Raw genomic sequence first — 26,160 nt, forward strand, 5'->3', positions numbered from 1 at the left:
GCCACCTCGGCTTGACTACTACCCATACAAGTCATGCAGGGTTGTTTTCATATAAATTCAATTCGATAACGGTCAAGGCATGGCCCGCTGCATATACTTTTGAAAAACAATTCATTTCAATGACAGAACTATTTGAATTATTGGAAGTTGTTTTCATTCAAAAGGTCATAATTGTTTCGAAGAAAAAAAATATTCTAAAGTCATATTTTCACACTTTTAATGCCAAAATGTCTGCACAGTTATGTGTCTGAAATGAAGTTTCATGATTTGCAACATGTTTTTGAAGATGCTAATGACATTTTTGGATGTATCGGATTTCTGTCCTATTGCTTAAGTTATCTTTCCATGAAAAATAACACAAATGGATTTTCGTGGTGAAAGTGTTCTATTTTTTTACTTCTTTTACAAACGCTTCTTTATCAGTCAAGCTGTCTTTATCATTATTGCCACGGGAGAGGGCCTCATTACCCAAGATGCATGTCATTGTACAACCCCAGTTCCAATGAAGTTGGGACATTCTGTTAAACAAATAAAAACAGAATACGATGATTTGCAAATCATGTTCGACCTATATTGAATTGAATACACGACAAAGACAAGATAGTTAATGTTCAAACGAATAAACTTTATTGTTTTTAGCAAATAATTATAACTGAATTGTTTGGCTGCAACACGTTCCAAAAAAGCTGGGACAGGGTCATGTTTACCCACTGTGTTACATCAGCTTTTCTTTGAACAACATTCAATAAACGTTTGGGAAACTGAGGACACGACGCTTTGTAGGTGGAATTCTTTCCCATTCTTGCTCGATGTACAGCTTCAGCTGTTCAACAGTCCGGGGTCTCCCTTGTCGTATTTTACGCTTCATTATGCGCCACGCGTTTTCAATGGGAGACGGGTCTGGACTGCAGACAGGCCAGTCTCGTACCCGCACTCTTTTACTACAAAGAAATGAATGTGGTTTGGCATTGTCTTGCTGAAATAAGCAGGGGCGTCCATGAAAAAGACGTCGCTTGGATGGCAGCATATGTTTCTCCAAAACTTGTATGTAACTTTCAACATTAATGGTGCCTTCGCAGATGTGTAAGTTACCCATGCCATTGGCACTAACACAGCCCCATAGCATCACAGATGCTGGCTTTTGAACTTTGCGTCCATAACAGTCCGGATGGTTCTTTTCCTCTCTGGCACGGAGGACACGACGTCCACAATTTCCATAAACAATTTGAAATGTGGACTCGTCGGACCACAGAACACTTTTCCACTTTGCGTGTGTCCATCTTAGATGAGCTCGGGCCCAGAGAAGCCGGCGGCGTTTCTGGGTGTTGTTGATAAATGGCTTTTGCTTTGCACAGTAGAGTTTCAAGTTGCACTTACGGATGTCGCGCCAAACTGTATTTACTGACATTGGTTTTCTGAAGTGTTCCTGAGCCCATGCGGTGATATCCGTTACACATCGATGTCGGTTTTTGATGCAATGGTGCCTGAGGGATCGAAGGTCACGGCCTTGCCGCTTCCATGCAGCGATTTCTCCAGATTCTCTGAACCTTTTGATGACATTATGGACCGTAGATGATGAAATCCCTCAATTCCTTGCAATTGTATGTTGAGGAACATTGTCCTTAAATTGTTGGACTATTTTCTCACGCACTTGTTCACAAAGAGGTGAACCTCGCCCCATCTTTGCTTGTGAATGACTGAGCAATTCAGGGAAGCAATCATGGCCCCCACCTGTTCCCAATGAGCCTGTTCACCTGTGGGATGTTCCAAACATGTGTTTGATGAGCATTCCTCAACTTTCTCCGTCTTTTTTGCCACCTGTCCCAGCTTTTTTGGAACGGGTTGCAGCCACAAAATTCTAAGTGAATGATTATTTGCTAAAAACAATCAAGTTGAGCAGTTTGAACATGAAAGATCTCGTCTTTGTAGTGTATTCAATTAAATATAGGTTGAACATGATTTGCAAATCATTGTATTCTCTTTTTATTTATGTTTAACACAAGGTCTCAAGTTTATTGGAATTGGGGTTGTATGAAAAGTCTCAATAATAAATAAAGTTTGATTTGTTTTTGTTGTTGCAATACACCAGAGGGATCTGTGAGCTGACGTGCCAGGATGTGGCGGCCATTTTGCACTCACACAATAGCAGACAGCAGGATAAATGCTGTTATATCTGCGATATGAATGAATATGTATGAATTTGATGTTTGCTTCATCTCTGTTTAAAAAAAAATCGTCACCATTTTCAGTGGGGCTTAGTGGTCAGGGGCCACAAGCAGCATTCGCGTAGTCGTCGACGAGTGTTTCTACCGTCACGCGTGCTCTTTGCAGGATGGGGTACGACCTGGAGAGGTTCGTGGGCTTCGTGAACGAAGGGCCTCCTGTGCTGCGTGTGTCGCGACGTGTTACAGCGCCCCCTCCAGGCGCCCTGCGAGCACGCCTTCTGCAGCGCCTGCATCAGCAGCTGGCTGCTCCATCACCGCACGTGTCCCGAGGACAGGCAGCCGCTGGACGTGGGCGCCCTCAAGCCTCTCTACAGGTGTGCCATTCGGTCGATGGCGTTCGTAGTGTGGCGGGCAGCCCGGCGTGTGTTCTTAAAAGAATGAGGCAGCAATGTACTCACTGACACAAATTCAGCATACAGCCGATAGTCGACGATAGGACAAACGCTATGGAAATGTCATTGAATTCACGTCTCAGGTCGTGCCGTTGTGTTGCCAGGTACATGCGCAACGATCTGAACCGTCTGCAGATCCGCTGCGTGAATGCCGGCCAGGGCTGCGAGGCGTTGTGCTCGCTGGAGGGCCTGCACACGCACGAGGACGAGTGCGACTTTGCCTTTGTATCGTGCACCAACCCAGGTATGAAGACACGGCTCGTTGTCATATCGTGTGATCAATAAACGCTCAAGACATGGCCCACAGAATTTCCTTTTGAAAATCAACGAGTATTTGAATTATTGAAAGTTGTTAGCCAACAAACTAGGTCGTAGTTTCTGAGAAAGGTATTCTAAAGTCACATTTTTCAAACTTTTAAATGTCCAAATGTCCCAACTTAAGTTTCATGATTTGCAACATGTTTTCTGAAGATTCTAATTCCATTTTTGGATAAGTCAGATTTTTCTCCGATTGCTTAATATGCCTTTTCCATGAAACCCAACACAAATGCATCTCAAGAGTCCAAATTTGTATTATTTTGCTTCTTTGAAAAACGATCCGTCTTTACCGTTATTACAATTGTATAACGTCAAGAGCGTAATGGGTTTCACGAGTAATTAGGACCATTTATGCACTTTTATCTGTCCGCAGAGTTTCAAGGGCAACACGTCAATTGTGCAAGTCACCATTTTTGTCTTTACCCTTACGCACTTTTGTCTTAACCGTTATAAAAGAAGTGCATTTCAATGGTCCACCAGCCTTTGCTCTGTCAATAAGGATTGCCTTTCCTACGAATGCCTAAAACCTTAACTCATCAATAACATTTTGAAAAAAGGACTCAATACGTGGCTGTTTCAGCATGGGAGACATTTACCCATGGAAAATTGCTACGTTACATTTTTCTTTTCTGTCTTTACCATTATTGATTAAATTATATGAAAATGACCCACTTACCTTTGACTAAGTCAATCACTATGTCTATTTTTAAAGGGACATCGATGGATATCCACGTGTAGTGTAAATGTAATCCGACACCTTTGACCATCAACGTGTGAGGGCAACAGGTGGCTCCTTAGTTACCATGGTTACCATACGAAGCGTTAGTGCATCTATGGGGGCTTGTTGAGAGGGCAGCTGGGGTCAACTTGCCATCATTTTTTAATGAGCGTTTGTGTACAAACCGTGCTCTTGTTCTCTCAACGTGACGGCGGACAGGTGGCGACTACATTTGTCAACGTTGCGGTACGTATGGCGAGCACGAGCGTACGTGCATGCTGAGTGCGTTCGTTTGTTACATGCTGCAGTGTGCTACCTTTGCCTGCCTGTCATTCGGATTTAATGTAGATACAGGAATTCAAATCTACAACTGAGGATTTTGTTACATACTATCAAGTTGATTGATACATCTTTTTGCCAATTTCCCTCCTGGGGCCCCCGCGAGCAGCCTTGAATTTCAAATACGCAAGACAAGAAATGAAAGCTGAATTAACACTCAATTATTACAGTAAGTAGCGTTAGTAATTAGTTTCATTCTATCGTCACGATCGAGCTAACAAAATATTTTTTGTTCAAAATGTTCAACTTTGGTTTCATGGGACCATAACACACTTTCCCCACGTATGTTTGAAATATTTCAACAGGGGTGTGTAGACTTTTCATATCCACTGTATGCCCCAAAAGTGACCTTCGCTGTCTACAATGCAGTTTTTCCCAGTTGTGTCGTTGGTACGGACCAATGTCAGCCGTCTCTCGGGGGGCCCTTCAATTGCCTGGGCTGCCTGCCGTGTGTTTGGTGTCTGTGCCTTCTAAACACTATTACTAGCAACACAAATGTACACAATCAATTTTGGTTACTATACCCAACCCTGACTCACTGTGTACATTTTTGTTTTTGTTTTTTTGCACTGCTAAATCCAGACTTGTTTTTCAAAGTAAACATTGCGTGTGCATTTCAGGGTGTCCCGCACAGGTGGAGAGGCGAGCTTTGGAGGCTCACCTGTCAGGATGTAACTTCTGCAGCCGCGAGTGTCCCAACGGCTGCGGCCACACTCTTCTCTCCCTCGAGCAGTCGCAGCACAACTGTGTGGCGGACCTGCGGGCCGAAGTGGAAATGTTGCGGTACGTAACCACGTAGAAACGGCGGCGCTACCGCCCGTCACCTGTCGTAATTCAAATGTCAATGCGCCCCGTGAAGGGTGGAGATGCTGTGCAAGGTGGACGAGGTGAGACGGGAGATGGAGTCTCGCTTGGACTCGCAGAGGAGACACATGGTGCAGAAGGAGTCGCAACTCAAGAACGAAGTCGAGGAAGTGAAGGTAACAAATAACCACAACTTCAAGTCTTTTTCTACTTCCATCTTGTTCAGACTTAGATATCCCCCCCCCCCCCATAGGAAATACAGTGGACCTCCGCGAAGGCAGACTGCGAATTGTGAAAATCTGTGGTTAATTGACACCCATTAGAATTGCAATGAATTCACACCTCCCCCAAATTTGTTATTTTTTTAAAACAAAACATTCTTGACGAAGCAGGATAAACCACCACTAAGTGTTTTCAGGGTTGTCGCCCCCCCCAAAAAAAATAAAAAACCAAAATTGAAAGAACTGAAAAAAAAAAAAATCTAAATCTAAATGCGGGTGGAACCACAAGTTAGCGGCAGTCCACTTTAATGGAATTTTAATTCGTTCAAAGGTCAGACTGCCTTCATCATAATTTCCACTGTCATACGAACAAAGTAGTAAATTGCTGTAAACAAACTTGTATACTTACCCTTTGATGCACTAATGGACGCGGATGGAGATTACTGCTTGTGCTTGGGAGGCGAGTCTCTTCACCTCTTAGCGCAGCTGATTGTTATGTCAGTCGACTTAACCTTAGAAGCCAGGAAACAGACGCATGTATCGCTTTCCTACTTTACAATAAGTTTTTTACGGTTACAATCCCGCATTTCCTCTCTTCCATCTCTGGGGAAAATCCGACATTTGTCGCGAAAGCTTCATGCCTTTCGTGTGCAGGGCCAGTTGTCGCGCATAATGTGTGACGTGCGCGCCCTGCTCGGAGCAGAAAGGCACAGGCGACAAGAGCTAGCAGAGGTGGACCTGGAGAAGAGGGAACTGCTGGAGCTCCTCAGAGACCCGCACCCCGCCAGGAGCCAGCAGTCCGTCGACCCGACGGGCCGAGACCAGGTCCGGGGGGACCGGCCGACACCCGAATGGGAACTCTGCCAAGAGCCGCTACGGCGCCAGCGGAGGGAGGCGTCTTTACATCTATCCGGTCTCTCGCTTCACTCGACTGCGGCTTTAAACGGATCCGCCGGTCCTCCTTCACCTCAGACGAGTGAAGGTGCACGCAAGAGCGGAACCCGGAGTCTGACGCTGGATTGCATCAAGAAGAAGAGCCGTGAGGTCACCGTGATCTGAGTAGACTGAACCAAAGACTAGCCAATAAGGATAGATCCTTTTTTGTATGTGCGTGTTTTTTTAAGACTACAGTCTTCTTTACAATTTTAGAAACAATAGAATACAGTAATCCCTCGCTAAACCCAACAGCGAGTAAGCAGGGGTCCGCTGTATAATTTCACATAAGGAGAAAAAGGAAACCTTAGTGAGCAATTTCAACTCACACATTTGAACATGACCGGATTAACGCACATGCCACAGTTAGAGGTCCATGAAATAAAGTTGCAAATACCAACCAGGCCCCACGATTAGCTAATGCACATACGCATAACAATATGGACAGGAATAAATGCAAGTAAAGAGCAACATTTAGCTTGATAATAATAAGTCGTTTTGGAAATTGTAACAAATGTTATCCCCGCGATAAACGCGGGATTACGGCACTGAGAATGAGATGCGTTTGAAAGGCTTTTGTATGCAAATCTACTTTAGTCGAATTGTTTGTTGTTTGACCTGTGAATAAACTGATTAATTTTGTGGCCTGGCTTTTCACTCGATAAGTGTCAATTTGAAATTATTTTACTTTATAATGGAGTTATTGGTAATTAACCAATTATTTCACATTTTCATTTATTTTAGTCATATTGTATTCATCTTATTTACAATAAATCAATCATCCAATTATTAATTTAATTTAAATAAAAACTAAATGAAAAATAATATTTTAATTAAAAATGTTTGGGGGGCGGGGCGGGGGGGAGAACCCTCTACAATGCAATAAAATAGCTGTGCCTTGAGATAAAGTTGTTCCGTGACCACGCTTGTGACTTAAAAGACTTCAATCATCTTTCTCCATTGAAATGGATGGCATGCCAATAATCCACTCCAGCACCCCCCCACCCCCCCAAAAAAATATTAAAAAGGAAAATAGCAATCTATAATATTGTACATTATAAAAACATATAGTCCTGACATAATTGAGACAGCTTTTATTTTCCTTTTTAGCTACCAAATTTGCTTCACTGTAGCAATCAACGACATGAAAAACACTCCGAACTTTATTTTCTAGTTACAACTTATAATAACAAAACAACACAAAATCTGCATTAGATGCTGACAAGATCACCAGGGACACATTTCCACGGAGATGGCATAAAACAACCTGATTGGTCCGTTTGGAGCCGCGGCAGGCTTTTGAGTCAACATTTACCTGGTGAAGGAGCGCACGTGCCGGCCCCTCCCGCCGCCGCTCCCTCCCCCGCCGCTGAACTTGCTCACCTGGGAGCCTCTCCCTCCTCCTCCTCCTCCGCCGCCTCCCACGTTGCCACCTCCTCCTCCGCCGCCGCCGCTAAGCCACGTCAGCCCGGTGCCACCTCTGCCACGTGGCGCTCGATCACGAGGAGCCAGACGATACGCGTCTGGGAATTTCAGATGAGAGGGTGGCGGCCCATTGAAATACACTTCTTTTCATAACAGTAAAGACAAAAGTGCATAACGGTAAAGACAACAGCTTCATAAAAATCGTGTCAGTTGCACAATTTCAGTGTTTCCCTTCAAACTCTGCAGATAAATGCGTTTAAGTGAGTGCATAAATGATCCGAACTATTCATAAAACCACTACACTCTTGTCTCTATACTATTGTAAGAACAGTGAAGACATGAAATAGTTCCCACTCTGTCACAAATTTGTCCATATCCATTCATATCTGAGAAATAACAGCATTTATTTCCCTGTCTGCTATTGAGTAAATGCAAAATGATTAATTGATTTTCAAAAGGAAAGACAGTGGGGTAAGAAAACGATCCATCCAGTTGGTACAGTTTTATGTGTGTGTGTGTTGATTCCTTACTTGCAGGAAGTTGCCGTGAGGGCAGAGGTCCTCGCGTGAAGTTGCTCTGGCCCCCGCGAGGTTCACTGTAGGTTCCCCTGTGAGTGACGGCCGGGACTTGCGCTCCTCCATGAGCGCTCCAGGACGAACCTCGGCCGGCCTCCCTGCGAGGGTAGTTGCCTGTGGAACCGAGAGGCTTTTATCGCCCTCTGTTGGACAACTTCGGATTAACAAATTAAAAAACGGACTGTTTGGAGCCCTGCCCTCTGGGGATTCCTAAAGAATAATTTTACTGATATTATTGAATTGTTCTGGCCGTTACAAAATTTGTTTCACACTTCAGGCTGTAATGTAATGCAAAGCATTTGCAACCAAGTACTAAAAAGTGAAAGTTTGATTTATGAATGTTAATTTGTCTCATTATTTTTAGTAGGCCCTTAAAAAGTGGGAGGCATATATACAAACATGTCATTCCTCCACCGTTCACCTGATTTGGATGGAAATACCCTCAAAATACAGCTGAAAGTCGGCAATTAAAGCACATGTTGTCCGTTTCTTTTGAAATCCCTCGTAGTGGTGTTTAGAGCCAAAAAGATGACAATTGTGTCGATAATAATGCCAATATTTATGGACCTGACTGTATCGGGAAAAGCTGAAAGAGGCTCCACTTCACCCGTGACAACAATGAGGATCAACTGTACAGAAAATGGACGGACAGACGGATGTGTCGGCACAATATGCACTAAAAGACCTGTTCTGCATTATGGCATATGACTAACATGAACTCAAACCATGTTAAAAAGACAAGATGGGTGCGCTTACCAGAGAGTAGAACAGTTTTGGGCTGCGGTGGAGTAAAGAAGCGCGTCTGATTGTGGAAGGTGGCCCTGCCTCTGTTGCCAGTGAAAAGTCCTCTTGTGGGGAGCTTGGGGGAGCTTTTCAGAGGCCGTTTAGGAGGCAAAAGTCCAATTGGGGTGGTAATGTCTTTAAACTCAGCTGCCACAAAGTCATCCACGTGCATGCTGGGAGGACGGGAAGTGTTCTGTTTGCGCTGGCGGAAGATGTCGTGGGGTCGGCAGAAGTTCTGTCCCAAGCCCCCTCGGCCTCCCCGGCCACGCGGCGCGGCCATGATGTGCGCTCTCTTCGCAGGTTCCACGTAGTCTGACTTACCGCTACAAAAACAATTCCCAATCCTCCAGTCAACGACATTGAAGTCTGCGCAAAGTGTTCAGCAGAGACGTGACTCGATGTGCTACCTGGACGTAATGAAGGTCTCGTGCTTGTGTCTCCCCAGCCGGAAGCCTTTTTGAGCCTTGGCGTGACCAGGCGAGGAGGGCTCGGACAGGAAGGAGCGTTCCAGTTCTGCCTTCAGGTCCAGTTCTGGACAACATTCCTGAGCCAAACCCACCAGATCCACCTTCACCTGTGACACACGCATACAATTATGTTAATTCTCATGCACATGAACAGTGTCCCACGGCCACCAAACTATCACTTTGGACAAATCAAATATTTTTATTTTTACGATTTTACGATTCTATTCTACAATGAAATGGGAGGGGGGGAAATAAAAAAAAAAAATCGGATACACTCTTGTGGTACAGGGCACACTAATGTGACTGGGACTCACTGTTCTAGGTCAAATGGAGTACCCACCATGTCGAGCTCAGTTTCTATGTCATCTGTTTGGAAGGGAGAGAACCACAGAGCCTTGAGTTGCTCATCAAGTGCTTCGGAAAGAATAAAAACAGTCCTACAGATTTAAAAAAAAAAAAAAAAAAAAAGGGAGAATAAATTAGTTTGGTGAGGGGGAGTTTAAGCGGAGTAAAAGCACAAGGGCACAGTTCCATTTGTTGTATTATCAGCAGCTGTACCTGTGATTAAACTGAGTTGCGAGAGTCTCGGCTGCTGGCAGAGTGGGCTCTGTATCAACTGCAGGAGGCTCATCGGCAGCAGCCTCCAACGTTTGCCTCAGGACGGTCACACTCTCCAACAGGGTCTCCAGTGCATCATCCTCCTTACACATTTTCTGAAAGGGAAACAACAAATCCACGTTTCAATACAAGTCAGCATCAACATTTGTTGAGTACGAATCCTATTATGACAAGTGCACTCATTTGTACCTTGATTTGTTTCTCGAAAGTCTGAATAGGATGCGAGTCAGACTTTTCCCACTGCAGAAGAGCCTTCATCTCAGATGCACTCAGCAACCGTGAAGGAGGAACAAAGGGCGACTCCTCGACGGATGCCTGGCCCTCCTCATGACACTGCTATATATATAATACACGTAAACACAGTTCCAAAATGACTCAGGCTTGTGTCTGGAAAAAGTTCACCTCCTTATGAGAGAAAGTTGTGCAAAAAGTCCTGAAATAATTGAACATTTGAACATGAGCATTCAAAAGTTAAGAGAAAGTCAAATTAAGTTCAACTGTGAAGGTGGTATTGCATTTTAGGCTTGTCCTGAAATCTCAACCGAAATTTACCACTGGTTCAGTGTTGACAATCTGTCGGAGGAAGTCCAACAAAGCTGAGAGCAGGTCTGCAGAGTCCTTGTTGAAGGGGAACGCTAATCTCTTCAGAAGCGAGAATAAACCTGGACTGTGTTTCTTCAGAGCCCTGAAACATTGTACCACACTAAAATGAGATTCCTGGAAGTAGCAATAGTGATGGCAAAACATTTTTTAAAAAGTCAATACAAAACTGTCCATAAGTCTAACGAACAACTTTTGGTGGGAAAAGGAGAGAAACAGAAGAGCAGTGGTATTTACACTTTGAGGTGGTAAACTCCATAGTCGTGCTCTGTGAGGAATGTTAAAGTCCTGATACAGGTGAGAAGAAGCGGTGCGCTGCTGTCCCTATTTCCCAAAACCTCCATCAAGGAGTTGCAAATGGATGACATCATCTCTCGGCCTGGGAGCGCGTTGGCCAGCTGTTCCAGCTCTGACACGCAGCTTTCGCTCCCTTGAGAAATCACCAGAGAAATGTCCTGGAGGAGATGGCAATACATCTTTTTAGATTACACTCTTTTCCTTGGAAATATAGTATCGGGAACACCACTGCCGCAAATTGTAGTAGTGGAACTGACTCGGGACAATATTTTAGAATCGCCTATACTGTACTCATTGTTTAAACAGTAAATATAACCCAAAATATGATACCAAAACACCTTAATATAAAAAATAAAAAGGCTTACAGATTTGATTTCGAAAAAAAATCCCCGCCAATAGCCACCCAGCAGAGCAAAAACATACACATAGGGCGAAGACTCTCCATAGCTAGGACAGCCGAGTATCACTTCAACATGCCGGTTCTTCCTTGACACCAATTCTTATGTTCCCATTGTCCAGTGCGTTGGTGGCATGTCACAAAGAGCATAAAAAACGCAACTATTTGTGTTTTTCTCTCAGCTAATAGCTGAGGATAGGTTCCGCAGAAAACAACGGGACTAGGTGAAGTCGTGAATAGACAAACGGCGAACAAGCGGGGGTACACTGTACGGTTTACGCTCTGTTGACTTTGCTTACCTGGTCACACAGTGACTGTAATATGGTTCCCATTAGTTCGCTGCATTGCTGTTGCTGTAATGAGTGGGTGGCGGGAGGAACCAGGAGAGGCAGCAGCAAGGGGAAGAGATCTGCCAGTTGTTCGTCTCCAGACACTGACCCAGAAAGCAAGTGGAGCACGGGACACTTACAAGCTCTCTGTGACGCCAGCGCGTCAGTCAGAGAAAGCAGACGCAAGACTTGGGCCCAGCACGGACGTTTCCCCTCCGCCCTGCAGGTGGAAATTTTTTTCCCTCGGTCAATTTGGAGTCATTAAAAAGTCACCACAGCGCCCATTTGCGTCCGTCACTCACGGCTGTAGCTCCTCCGACAGCAACTCTAGCAAGGTCTTCATGATGAGCGTTGCGGTGGGTGAAGACAGGTCAGCCAGCTGAAGACACACTCTCCTGAGGATGGCCAAGAGCGGAGCGCAGCTGGTGACGCACACACACTGCAATGCCTCAGAGAACACTTTCCATTGTGCCCGTACGTGCATGCTCCACAGCTTCCTTGTGTTTAAGGCCACTGCAACGTCTTGTACCGACAACACCTGAGGAAGCAACGACAAGAACGTGTAACAAGTAAAAAGGAAGAAACAGTCTCGATTGTGGCAAACTGAGGTACCTGAGTGCTTTGCATTGGAAGTGGCAGTGGCAGGAGCTCAGACAACAGTGTAAGACCGGAGAAGAGCCCTTCAGGAGCCTTGAGTAATGACACTAAAACCTCTTTTAACATCAGTGACCACGTGTTACTGGCCAGTGTCTCCTCTGTATGAGTCACCTGCAAAAAACGTGCAAGTTGGTTACCCTGTTGGAAATGTAATTTACTTTTTTTGCAATTAACCTCATGGTTGTTCTTAACACAGATAATAAAATAAAACACGCGTCAATGTAAATACAGAATAAAACATGTTTGTTGCATTGTATGTGTACAGCATGTGGAAAACCACCATACCATACCATGCTGACCTAATGACAAATCTACTCACATTAGACAATATCGCTTCATTCGACAACCCATAACTACTTCAAAATCTCAGACAAACTAATAGATTGCACCACAAGGTGGCACTTCGTGGTCATATGGGGGAAAATATGTCAAGTTTGAGACTAGAAGAATGTTACATGACCAGAGAGAGCCAATCACAAGTTTCAGTTTTAGGAGGAGGAAGTTATATGAAAAATATCTGAGCTTTTGGGGCTATTTTTCAAATCCAACTAAAATTGTAATCATGGAAATTTCCAAATGCAACTGTAATTTAATTACACATTTTCTCCCAGTAAAAGATTATAATTACATACATTTTGTAGTTAACTGACAACGTCATTACATGTAACTAGTTCCTCCGCACCATATGACCTATTAAAGAGGCAACACTTAGTCTCCCAAACCTTACACACCTCTTCATTGACACCCTGCGTAAAAGTCAGCAGGACATCAACAATAAGAGCCTGCACCCTGGTTTCATCCCCATCCAGTCGTCCCGATGCAGGGATGGAACAAACTATCATGTGGAGCATGACCAAGATGTTGGCCACTCGAGTGTCCCTGAACTGGAACGCGCCTCCGCGGAGCAGCTCCGTCAGCATGGTGCGCAGCAACCGCAGCGTACTGACGCAAACGTGGAGGATCATGCAGCGCTGCGGCGTGGGGCCCATGTTTCCGTGCAAGCGCCACGGCTGCAGCAGCACGCTGCACAGCTTCTGCAGGACTCGCACGCATGTATCCAGACCCTCGCCTGAGAACAGCTGAACACAGGCAAGACTCCATTTCAGGTCCCTTTGCTGACCTGGAGAAACATGGTGGACAAGCTGAGAACTGCGTATGGCGCTGCTTACAGTAACTAAAACTTCTGTATTTCCTCTTACAGTGGCCATGGGCAGCGACTACCGCACAGAAAAAAAGATGCCAAAGTTTGAGGTGCACTGTTTATTTATTACAGTACACGAGGAATTCTCAACTGGTAGGTCGGGACCCAAAAGTGGATCGCAGACCCTTTAAGGGTGTGTTGCGGATAGACAACAGTGCAAAAATTACCGGGGGTCCTTCGCTTTAGGGTCGCAACTATCGACTATTTTTGGAACTGAGTATTTGACCAATTATCTCATCGATCAATCGGATACAAATGGATTTTGCATTATCAAACAATAACAGTAACTGAGGTCTAAGTATGATTTTTGCCCACTTGGGGTCACAATCCTCAGGTTCCACACTATAATATCTGTGACTTTCCGTGTTTATGACTTTAAAAGGCAGGAACTGGCCTGGTGAGTGACGTGTGCGTCAGCGAACAAGAGTGTAGTTGGCTGTTGTTGGCTGAGCTTAGTGGCTGGCTGTTAACTGGCTCACTGTTTGCCAGTCAGTTGTGAGCCATGGAGGCTCGACTGTGAATGTGCTTATTACAAGTTTCTTTTGTTCAATAATGTGATTGAAAGTGCACCGGTGGCTGTGTCTTATCCTTCAACTCCTGCGGGGGCATTTCAATCCGTTCTACCTAGTGGTGGTAGGATACTGATGTTCATGTTCATCCTCAGTTTCTTAATAAGGTGCTCTGAATTATTTACCTCCAACAGGAGGCAGGGGGCAGGCAATGTGGCAGATCACCCTTAGAGCAGTGACCAATCCGGTTCCCTCGGGAGTCAACACATTTTCCACATTCTGAAGACATGAGACAGCACACATACAAATGATATATAGCGCTATTACTTTTATGCAGTCATGCACCGATGCAGGCATATGTTAGAGCAGTCCAGACATGTCAGCTGGACCCCGGCATACCATGGAAGATAACTCTTGGGTTTGTTGTAAGATGAGCTCATTTAGCTGAATATGTGCCTTGGAAGACGCTTTTTGCGTATTAAGTCTTGTAAGTTACCAAATGTAATTGTTTTGATAGAGAGGATATTTATACCTGTTTGACGTAGTCTAGAAGTGGTGAGATGCTGCCGATCTCAAAGCGCACTTTTTCCAAGGGCTCCAGCCATTTGCTCAGCTCTGACGAACAACAACCGGAGTAATCATTGAGAGGACATGCCGCCACGGCAAACATTTCCAACACATTTGCACATTTGTCACATTTACCCTGTAACTTGGCATTGGTGTCGTCAGCCTTGGCTATGAAGAGCAGTGGCGCAGCATACTGTTCCATCATCCGCAGTTCATTTGAGCTTTGCGTCACCAGTAAGATGAGCATACACGCGTAGTTATACGTCACTGCTTTGCGAGTCTTGGCTTCACTTAAAAAAAAAAAAAAAAAAAAAAAAGGAAGGATATTTTTACACTTGACATGAGTAAAACGTAGGGTTGGGTGATATTGAAGAAGGAGAAGAAGAGGAACTCACCCTTGTCCTTCCTTGCTGTAGTGCTGCAACAGTGTGACAAGACAGGACAAGTTGTTGTCCAAACTCAATACGTGTACCACAGCACTGCGGCCAGTCGCGGTGAAGGTCATCAGATAGAGTGAATGGAGGATGGCCAGGACCTCCGGATTGTCACCTTCATCCAAGCCCACACCTCCGTCTCCTCCTGAGGTCACATGGCTCAAGAGCTCCGAGACCCCCTGAAGAGCATGCAGGGCCTGCATGAGCCACACGCCGAAGCCCTCTTCACCAAACCCGGGCCCGCTGAGAGCGCCCTCTCCTCCCGGGAAGGCCGTCTCCTCTGCGTCGTTCTCGGCCACGGACGCGAGAAGGCGCAAGACTAGGTTGGTGGGAGCAGGGTTGGGCGAGAAGGAAGAGCAGACCCGACTGCGTGAGCGACAGGAAGCGAAGGAGCTCTCTCACGGCTTGGGTAACGCCCAAGTGTCCAGCCGCCGCTGCTGCAGAAAGCACCACTGACTGTGCTCTCCAGGAAATGGCATGCATGCAAGTACCTGGAGATGATGACTCAAGTCAACCTCGGGGGCACAAGTGAATTTTAAAATGCACTTCGGAACCAAGGGTGTGTCAATGTGTACCTGTAAAGTGTTGGGTATGGATCATCCCTCTCCTGTGGTCCCGTTATTCTCACAGAAGTTGGAAAGGCTTTTCCTGGGGGCTGCACCATGCAGTGAGGGGCGGTCTCCAGCAGCTGATACAACTCCTCCAGGGCACCCACCAAGCGATCGAGCTCGGCTTCGCTCACGGCGGAGGAACTCAGGGCTGGCTCCTCCTCCATGGTGGTGTCCACATCCTCGAGCTCCTCCTGAAAAGTGATTGTTAACAATGGCTGTCAAAATAGCCATAATGTTTAACCCAGTGGTTCTGAAACATTTGAAAGCAAGTACCACCTCAAATAATCCTAAGCGCTCCAAGTACCACAAAGTTAAATGCAACTGAACTTTACTTACTAAATAAAAAAATAAAAAAATACTGTACTTGAGAAGACAAAAATTATTGTACATAAAATAAGTACTTTAATGGATTTAGAAAAACATTGTTTAAAATAACCTGTTCCATAGCTCCAAGCATCATGCATTAGATTGTATTTCATCAGTAATTCTCACGAGAGAGAACCCACGCACCACACCTCGAGAATCATTGGTTTAACCCATGGGGACCTACTTTGACACAGTCTCCTAATGTTCTGGAATGCCCCTTACATGTTTATGCTCGACTCGGAAGGCATAAAGTCCCGAAGTGAAATGTACTCAACAACCTGGTGAGTCTGTGTATCCATGACAACATTTCAACAACAAGTCAGCATGGTTGGCACATTTCAAAAAGGCAAGTAAGCAACCACCCATATGACAATAAAAATTGTCCCTTGTTGTATTGAAGCTCTTCTGACCTCATTGTTTCAAGAAACTATTGTATATAAAAGAACTTAAGAAACTATCACTGTGCCATAAGTCAGCCTTAGCCTTAGAATAGCCTTAACATCAAAATAGTCAAAACTGCTACTTGACACTTACCATATATCACAATAGGACAAATTAGGTAATGCAATTATTTTGAACTGACGTACTATGCTGTTCAAGTTGAAACAGAATTTGAAAATGTAAAGGAAAAAAATGTCAAATTAAATGAACAATAAACTCTATGCATTACATCTCACCGCATAAATTGCGTCGCAGCTTTACTAGAATTCAGCCATTTTCTTTACCGCGTATCCTCACGCGGGCCGCGGGCTGCTGCAGCCTATCCCAGCTAACTTTGGGCGGGAGGCGTGGTACACCCTAAACCGGTCGCCAGCCAATCGCAGGGCACATAGAAACAAACAACCATTTACACTCACATTCACACCTACGGGCAATTTAGAGTCACCAATCAACCTACCATGGATAATTTGATACAGTATGGGTCTCTGTGTGTGTCTGTGTGTGTGTGTGTGTGTGTGTGTGTGTGTGTGTGTGTGTGTGTGTGTGTGTGTGTGTGTGTACCTGCTGCGGCTCGCTCCATGCTGCTGCTGTACGCCGGAGGTCGAGCAGTATCTCAAACATGTGACTTTTCTGAAGGATGGCATTGCCAGCAGTTATGACCCTCACCGTTTCATCACGCAGGAAGAGCTGCACTAAAAGCTGTGAAGGACAAGAATGTAAAAGGTAAGGAAAATAAAGCACTTTTTTCCCCCAGAAAATGCGCATGTAAAGTAGGGACGGCAATTAATTGATTTTATTGATTCATTCAGGTTTGTCAGTTTTCGTAGGTCAACGGGCACTCCTGCTAACAAACTAACAAAAGCGCTAGTACACAAAAGCAGACTCAATGTTGCAAACTTAGCAATTTGGTTGCTACATTTTTAGTTTCGTGCACTGCACAATAAACCTTGGCCTCCCTTCCGCCAGTGCAATTGTAGAACCGAGAGGCTTTTATAGGCCCTCTGTTGGACAACTTGGGATGCTAACAAGTTGGAAGAAACTACAGCAGTGGTTGTCAAACAGATTACACCAAGTACCACATCAAAAAATACTTGGCTCTCCAAGTACCACCATAATGACAAATATTAAAATACAGCAGCATAGTAGTTTTTATTTCCAAGTTTTTTTATTATTATTATGTAAGCCACTGTAAAGCTATGTGGTTTGAACGTAAGCACGCTGCTTAAATACATAAAAATTTAAAATAAACTGTAACACTGTAAGCCACTGTAACATTATGAACAATTTGCAACATTTAATTCAGTGACAGTTTCGCATGCCACAAGAGGGAGTCGGCATGCCAATAGTGGTACTCGTACTAAACTTCAACTACAGGACTGATATACAGAATCAAATAATGACTGTCATTCATAGACACAAGGGTTCTCAAACTTTGCCCCCTTTATTTTTTTAAGGACCACGTTTTTTTTTTAATGCCGAAATATATGCCATAAGAATTTAACATCCATCCATCCATTTTCCATACCGCTTATCCTCACTTGGCGGGCATACTGGAGCCCATCCCAGCTGACTCTGGGCGAGAGGCAGGGTACACCCTGAACTGGTCGCCAGCCAATCGCAGGGCACATATAAACAAACAACCATTCACACTCACACCTAGGGACAATGTAGTGTTTTCAATTAACTGGTATTATTATATTTTATTTTCACTTTTGTCCTTTTCAAGGTGACTCAGCAGCAGTGGTGCGCTCTCTATTGACCAGCCGCCACTGGTCATTTGTTGTTTCTATGCGCAAAGAGGAAAAGTAATGTACTAAAATTGAAAATGGGATTCTTGTGGGGGAAAACAAAATTCCAAAACTTAATAGTAAGACCGTATGGCCCAGCCCTGGTTTAAAGATGTAATTAGAAAGATAAAATTGGTGCAAACCTGATAGCCACTCTTCTCTGACTCGCCAGCGTTGAGGAAAGCCTCTACCCCGACAGGAGAACTGATCAGAGCATCAAGTGCCCTGAGAAGACTCAGTTTCAATGTGGAGGATACGTGGTCCCTGTGGAGGAGCTCCAACAGCACATCCAGAGCCCCGTCACGCAGTAGCGCCTTCAGGCCCTGTGGACACTCCGCTAGGTACGACGCTAGCTTGGCACCTGCTTTCAGTTGTCTGAGGTTGAGCGCAATTGGTTGTGTGAGGGCAATCTCCATACTTAATGCTTGGAGAGCCCACTGGGCTAAAAGACTGACATGCTCTTCCAAGGCCACGCGCTCGGCCTGTTTAATGAGGCAAGCCAAGTCCTTGGCGAGTAGTCCCGACACTTCTTCCAAGGCGGTGACCCAGCGGACATCTCTGTCTTCGCCAATGCTTCCGAGGAGCTCTTTCACCTGCGCAACCCCATCAGCATCATCTCCACCTGCTACTTCCTCGGGACAACTAGGGTCTTTGCTCTTCTCCACACTGGGCTTCTCAAGCTGGGTATCGAAGTGTGTTTTGTACGGAGGGGTGAAGTAGACAAGGGGTCGGAGTTCTCGTTCATAGGGGTCGAACTGGACTGGCGGCACAGATGCAAGGTCCTCGGGAGTGTAGTCCATGTCAAAGGAGGGTAGCTTGAAGGTGCCATTATCCAGGTCATCCTCATCACTCGAAATCTGCTCATAGCCGTCATCACCTAGTCCGAGAAAAAAAAAAAAAAAAAAAAAAAAAAAAGAGACAAAAAAGGAGGGTCGTCAGAAAATGTATCGGCGCCATTGTAAATGATGGTATTCTATCATCACAGCTACAAAAAGGGAGCGAGAGCAAAGAAGCTGTTGACTAATGTATTCTGCCTTTCTTGTTTAAGAATACATAGGCTGTGTTCAGAATCATTTCACTCCTGAATCATTATATAGGGATTTTTCTATAGTGGACTACATAGGACATGAATATCTAGTTTAAGCAAATTTTACCGAATAGTTCACTCACCGGTCAAATGAAAAATTGTTTTCAAACACTTCTTAGGTGTACAGTTAATTAAAACATCACTGTCGCATAATTACAACATACTGGATGAACGTGAGTTGGTGGATCTTTCGTGACAAATACTGTATTCAACAAATAAATACATTATAATAATGTTATATTGTTTTAAGATGAGCGTATTTTACAAAATGAATACAAGCAAAGCATTTTTCCATCCATGTTGTGATGTGTTGCTCACGTAGTTTCACACCACGCCTCAAATTTGTGTCATGTCAAAAAACAAACCGTACCCCAGAAGCAGAACATCATTTATCTGTATCGTCGCAATGCATCATGGGATATATTGCTTTTATCCGGTGTTCACTACTATTCAAGATGCACCGTGTGACCCACTGAGGCCACTGAATAGGGGAGAACCCATACTCACTACTTATTCGCTGCTGCTTTTTACAAAACAAATGAAGGGTAATACAGCCGGAAGCAGTATCTGATTGCTTATCATATTTGTATCTATACATATGGATTGGTATAATGTGTTAAACAATGAAAGGTGAATAATCTCAAAGTGGCCCTTGCATCAGTCCATCCAAGAAACCTTTTTTTTTTATTATTATTATTTTTTTTATACAGCCTTAATGTAGTAGACAGGGGGTGAATGCGAACACAGCCATAGACAGACCTGATGGCAGCAGCACTTCCAAACATGCAGGGACAGTTGAGCATGCAGAACACGATGACAGCATGAGTGCGGTCCATCTTTACTGGTAAGCGTAAGATTGTTGACCGTAAGCCAGGTAAACTGAGGATATTGATGAGGCAGCATGCCATAGCAAATCCATTTTTTCACTCAATCCCAAATGGACCCACTTCATGTAACCATCACAAAATCTGTTAACTTGTGAACGGTAGACGCTGTACTTCTAAGAGGTTTTGAATTTTGCGTCCATTTGAGATTGGAGACTGAATGTGTCCCACCAAACAACTCCCCTACCTTCCTCCATCTCCTCGTCCTCACCCTCATCTTCTTCTTCTTCCTCTTCCTCCAGAGCGCTCCCCTCCGTCCGCGTGTCGTCCTCCTGCTCTTGCTCCTCTTCTTCGTCCTCAGCTTCCTCTTGCTCGGCATCCGAGTACGCTTCGTCGGCAGCCAGCGACCGCTCAGGCGACACGGCCTCCAGGTAGTCCTCGCGGCCCTCGCGTGCCTCGTCTTTGACCATGCCCACTGTCGATCGCAGCCAAGATGACAACAGTTAGCAAAACAATAGGATGTCTTATTTCAAAGAACATTGCTGGAAAACTCAAGTATTACAGCAAACCACCACTTTGCGGGGGGATACTTTCCAGACCCACCCACAATGGGTGAAAACCCACGATATATTGGGAGTAGTTTAAAAGAGTACCGTGATACCTCAGAGTAAGTAATTGAACGATACCACATCTTTTTAGTACCCGTAATTCTGTGCAGATCAACAGATGGTGAACATTTCTCCAAAAAAGTGACTTCAAGCTGTTTAGTACAGTGGTTACTCCACTGACGAGCATGCTGCGGGAGACTGTTGCAAATTGTAGCATACTTTATTCAGCCTCCAACACCCCAGAGAACAACAGTACGACCAGCGCGCGGGGCTATCACCCGAAGCAGTTATGGACGACAAAAATCCAATCTAATCTACAATCCTCCTTATGCAGAGCTTCACATCGCCAAATCTGAAAACAGGTTTGCGGGCTTCCTGGGTATGCAGCCAAACTATAATAGCTACGGGCTAACATTTATGTCCCGTCTCGTCAAGGCGTATTCATCAAAGAGCCATGTTTTGCTCGTCACCGTCACATTATCATTATGAAAAAAGGGGCGTCAACGGAGACAAAATGATATTGTTGATGCTGAACACTATTAATAAGTTATGTTACTCACTGCTGGCTCCCGGAACTTGGACTTGCTCCTCATCGTCATCATCAGGGGGCGGGGGCCCGGGTGGGGTGCGAGGTCCTCGGGGTGCGGGTCTGGGGGGGCTCCCATTGTACTGGTCATCTTTTTCCCACTCTACATAGTAAAACAATGAGCACTGTAAGGGAACAGCTACTCAAATGATGTTCACCGGCCTTTCGTTTGACTGACGCCCACCTTGTTTTACAAGTCTTTTGGGCCCGCATGGCTGCTGAGGGGGTGGGGGAGGGGGCGGCGGGGGCGAGCCTTGCTCGTGTCCATGCGAACGCTCCGCTGTCCCGTACACAGCCAAGGTCAGACTGGTGTACCAGCCACGCAGCACCAGGCCATCTGTGTTGATCTTCGCACACGCACAAATATGTTTGATGGCTTTTGTTGACTTTTCGAAGACACAATTTATCCTGACCGGCATATTTGTCACATCTTGGAGGACGGATCTATGAATTGCTCTAAATACTAGTTTGACCCAACACCTTCAGATGTCTGCTAGAAAGCCGGAAAAAAAACAAACACCTCTCATTTACAACGAACTTAATGCAGCCGAATTACAGGTTGTAGGTTACGCACAAAATATAATTGTTACATCAGGAAAACCTGCTACTTTAACTGGGGTGTGTTCACATTCTATTTCGGCTCACCTTTCCACTGGGTCTGAAGACAATCGACTTGTTCTCGTCATACTCCAGACTGAGGGCAAAAAGAAAGACAGGATATGTACAATAATTTGTCCATAGTTGCCATAAATTAGAACGTGGCACGACAGAGTATATCAGCTCGCAACAAACTATTCTGCTCACTGCGTCATATGTATAAGACATATTTTAGAAAGTGACATATTAATATGAACGCTACCATTCCACACACCGTAACAGGACCACATACAGATACAGAATTGTTTATTCTCTGAAAATGTGTCACTCGTACAATATTTCCTTAGTAGTAAGGCAGCTTTTTACTGAGATAATAACACAGGTGGGTGAGCAATAAGACCAAGGTTATTGTTCCTCTCTAATCCTCCCCAATTAAAACACCAAGAACAAAACTGACTTTCACAAAAAAAAAAAAAAAAAAAAAAAGCGTTGACTTTTTTTTTGGTCTAGGTGATGACAGCTACAAGCAGTAGCCATCGGTGACAACCACTTATGTGGACTCAATAATTATTGGGTGCTTATCACTTTAGTTCTCAGCACCGACAAGGACATCTACAAAAAAATTCAGTGGTAAAAATACTCCTTCCAAGGTCCCTGGCAAAGATAATCAATAACTCAGATGTGTCATATCTACAATTGAATTCAACATTGATTGATACTAATTCAAACTCTGGTGCAACTCCTTTACACCCCTGTTATAGTAGGGGGAATAAAAAATAGAACTCATTCAGGTTTCCTCACTGGACCACTGATGAGTGCTGCGTCACTCTCAACTACAACATGGGTGGGGCCGAGTTTCAGGTGAGACCAGTTAGCCAAAACAGGAACAAAGAAGCTTGAATATGGGTGGGTGCGCACGCACGCACGCACGCACACACACACACACACACAGACACACACACACAGACACACCTCACTGGCCTCTGAGAACACGGTTTGGATGATACGGTGACTGGTTCTACAGGTCAGGCAGACATGTGCATCTTAAGGCACTTTGGGGATCTACCCACGAAATACAGACGTGGAAAGAGGAGAGCCTCATAAGGATACAGAAACAAAACAAGATGGAGGAGGGTGGGGGCAGAGAGAAAGAATGTTATCCTCACCTGCCAAGTCTGTTGAAGGTAGGGCTGTTGGGTTTGGGGACGTTTTTGAAGAACAGCTCCAACTGGAAGGCATGAGGGGACGTCTCTCTAGAAAGTCAAACACACACTCGATGAAATGGATGAATATCTTTTGTGTGTGCTCGAAACACTTGACTTGAAACGCATCAACATAGGAGAGGTGGACAAAGCGACAGGGGACATTTATTTGTTACTCATCAAGAACTTCACAACAGTTGTATAAATTTCATATAGGGACACGATATTTTGTTGTGATATACAATAACGGAGACCAAGAAAAATCTTTTTCAAAACTTTTTCCACCATTAGAGTGACCTATAACCTGGTGCAACTCAATTGGAAAAGAAAAGACACACAGATAGTTTTTGCACAAGTGTGCACACCCTCTTGTAACTGGGGCTTGTGTTCAGAATGAACCAATCACACTCGAACTCATGTTAAATGACAGTCAGTACACACCTGTCACCATTTAAAGTGCCCCTGATTAACCCCAAAAACAGTTTAACTGTTCAAGTATGCTTTTGCTGACACCTCAAAAGTTGGAGGTCCAACTGCCGTGTGTGTGTGTGAGAGAGAGAGAGAGAGAGAGAGAGAGAGAGAGAGAGAGAGAGAGAGAGAGATAGAGAGAGCAAGAGAGAGAGAAACACAAGATAAAGGATACATTCCAAGTGTTACTGAAAACATTGCATTTTTGTCCTGGGAAAATTTGTTTTGAAATGTGAACACATCAGAGGGATACGTCAGACTGGTGATGTGGTTTCAGTGTCATAGTATCGGTGCTTTTTAATGAGTTCAAGCACTGTGCAGACGTACAGTATCGGCACCGGTACCAATACGGGTGCAACCCTGCTAAACGCACAGAGTGGACGTGTTGCCACAGTAATTATTCAGCCACAGATATGAGTGATTTGTGACTTCTATAATCGACGTCTACAAAAAATGAAGTCATTGAAGAGTGAACGTCTCGTTTCTCCTTCCTTCCTCGCTGTGCTCCTCTGTTGTTCTCCTCGACTTAGTCCTTGATGGCATCTTAGATGGAGGGAGCTAACATGTAACCAAAGGAGTGAGGAACGAAGAGGTTGCAAACGAAGAAATAGGATTTAACCTGAGTGTGTTGGTGATCATGGGCTAGTCATCAAATGTCTTACCCGCATGCTCTGCTCTCAGGTAAATTGCTGTGGGCTTTTATTCCGGGAGGAATTACCCGGATTTCTGTGATCAGCGCCACGCAAGGGAAGCGCACCACATCCACATTGGTGAACTGCGTGTGAACCGACAAAGAAACGGGATGGTAAATGTTTACAAGTGCATCCAACCATGACCGACACACAGGCCAGCGACAACAGCTCGGATCGGAAGTAAACAAAGCCAAGATTCGCCAGAGCGCGATCTCCAACTATTAGCAAAAAGCATAAATAACATAGATAAATGACATAGAAAATACACACAAAACTGAATTATTACGTGAATCAATGTTAATTGTCTCGTTTGCGTGGAGACGATGCTAACATTAGCATGCTAGCCCTCGAACCTGCGTTTGGCTGTACAAAAACTACAGAATACAAACAAGACACGTGATAAATGCAGACAACTCTTCGGCTAGAATAAAATAATACGTTTCGTTACCTCAGCGCTTTGGTGTTTAAACGTGTCTAGAAACAGAAGCTCAGTTGAAGAATCCCCCGCCATTGCTTTCGGCTACAGTGGCCGCGGGGTCAACTTCCGCCTTCAGTAATGACTTCCGGGGCACGACCGTCAACCGCATCTTGACGTAATAACAACATAACTGAAAAGAAACATTGTACTTATGAAACGGTAACATGTTATTTGCTGTATACTGAATTCATATCAATATTACAAACCAAAGTTGTTATTATCAAATTCACTGAATGTTCAAATTAAGCAGGCCAGAAATGTACAGGAGAACAGGAATCTACAGTATGGGACGCGGGCCACATGCGGCCCACTGAGCATTTACAATATAAAGAGTCCTCTAATATTTTCTGCATTCATTTAGCCGTGTTTTAAATATTTGGTTAATGTATTTATTTTTGTTTGTTGGTTTTTAGTAAGTTTGTTTTTTCTTTTCGTTTTTTCCCCTTGCCCGATTGGAGGTTTAGATTAAGGGATGTGGTCAATCTTTGGCAACTGTGGGCCTGTGAAGACCTTACAGCTCTTTTGTGATTAAGAGCTATACAAATAAACTGACTGGACTAGTGATTTATCTCATGATATAAGAAGTTGAGTTGCTGTGAATAAAAAAAAAATAGTAATGCAAACAATTTTGCATATACATGAATTTTAAAGAGCTATTATTGACTGTAATATACATGACGTACAAAAGGAGCATGACATGATTTATTATAATTAAAAATCATAGAAATTATGTAAAGTATAACATATATAAAAACAAATATATTTTTATTCAAACACTTTGCTATTTAAATATAATCAAATAAAAATAGTAAAATACAAATGAGCATGAAGTATTTTAGTTTTCAAGTATTTTAGACAAATAAAAATATAATATTTTATATGATATATATATTTTATATTATGTTATATATTAAAATATATATATCTATAATAATATTTTATATTATTTTATATTATATTTTATATAAAATATAAAGTATTTTTATTTTTAACACTCTACTTAAAAATTGCAATTGAATTAATGATTAATAATAGAGTAAAAATGAGCATGAATAAGTATTGTATTATTTAAATGAACAATTTTACCCAAAAAAACCACACAAATATTAATGAAATAAAGACGTTTTCGTTTATTAAGTTATTGGATACAGTTAACTACAGTATAATTCCATAATTACAAATATTAATATAAAAAGAGCATGGATTCGTATTTTATAATTAAAATAACACATTTTACAATCCAAATCCAAAAATAGTAACAAAAAAATGTTTCTTAAATCATTGGCTAAATAATCGTAGTTAAAATACAGGAAGTGAAAAGAAATGTAACGAATTTACATAAATTAGTAAAAAAGTAAAATACTGTAACAAATTCTACATTTTATTTTATTAAATAATGAGGCATTGAACGACAATGAAATGAAATTTGGGCAGTAAAACGATTGAATTATTTCAATGAACTATTTGAGATCTCCAAAGGACCTGGACTGGACCATTCTCCCCGTTTTCCCACCCGAGACGGAGTTTTTCCTTGCACTGGCCACGTACTGTTTCAGTGTTTTTGAACGTAATGACTTCTTTTTTTTTTTGGACACCGGCAGCAG

At 43.7% G+C, this 26,160-nt stretch overlaps 2 protein-coding genes across 2 annotated transcripts; one reads left to right on the forward strand and one right to left on the reverse strand.

The window, feature by feature from the left end:
- The first annotated feature begins 2,332 nt into the window (after positions 1-2,332).
- Positions 2,333-6,590, forward strand: rnf41l (ring finger protein 41, like). Its single transcript, XM_061675269.1, is given in 6 exon segments — positions 2,333-2,374; positions 2,376-2,539; positions 2,722-2,861; positions 4,613-4,775; positions 4,852-4,972; positions 5,672-6,590. Coding segments are annotated over 6 exon segments (1,035 nt in total). The 3' UTR covers positions 6,077-6,590.
- Positions 6,591-7,029: 439 nt separating this feature from the next.
- virma (vir like m6A methyltransferase associated) lies at positions 7,030-24,615 on the reverse strand. Its single transcript, XM_061675262.1, is given in 29 exon segments — positions 7,030-7,473; positions 7,906-8,064; positions 8,707-9,056; positions 9,141-9,307; positions 9,541-9,637; positions 9,759-9,913; positions 10,008-10,154; positions 10,371-10,503; positions 10,656-10,873; positions 11,412-11,661; positions 11,744-11,979; positions 12,054-12,209; positions 12,830-13,218; positions 13,994-14,087; positions 14,341-14,423; positions 14,511-14,665; positions 14,771-15,147; positions 15,149-15,262; positions 15,264-15,300; positions 15,385-15,611; positions 16,789-16,926; positions 18,158-18,891; positions 20,173-20,400; positions 21,094-21,222; positions 21,304-21,466; positions 21,765-21,813; positions 22,883-22,969; positions 24,049-24,161; positions 24,527-24,615. Coding segments are annotated over 29 exon segments (5,460 nt in total). The 5' UTR covers positions 24,590-24,615; the 3' UTR covers positions 7,030-7,261.
- Positions 24,616-26,160: the final 1,545 nt, after the last annotated feature.

This window comes from Phycodurus eques, chromosome 4, assembly GCF_024500275.1.
Source record: "Phycodurus eques isolate BA_2022a chromosome 4, UOR_Pequ_1.1, whole genome shotgun sequence".
Lineage (NCBI taxonomy): Eukaryota > Metazoa > Chordata > Actinopteri > Syngnathiformes > Syngnathidae > Phycodurus > Phycodurus eques.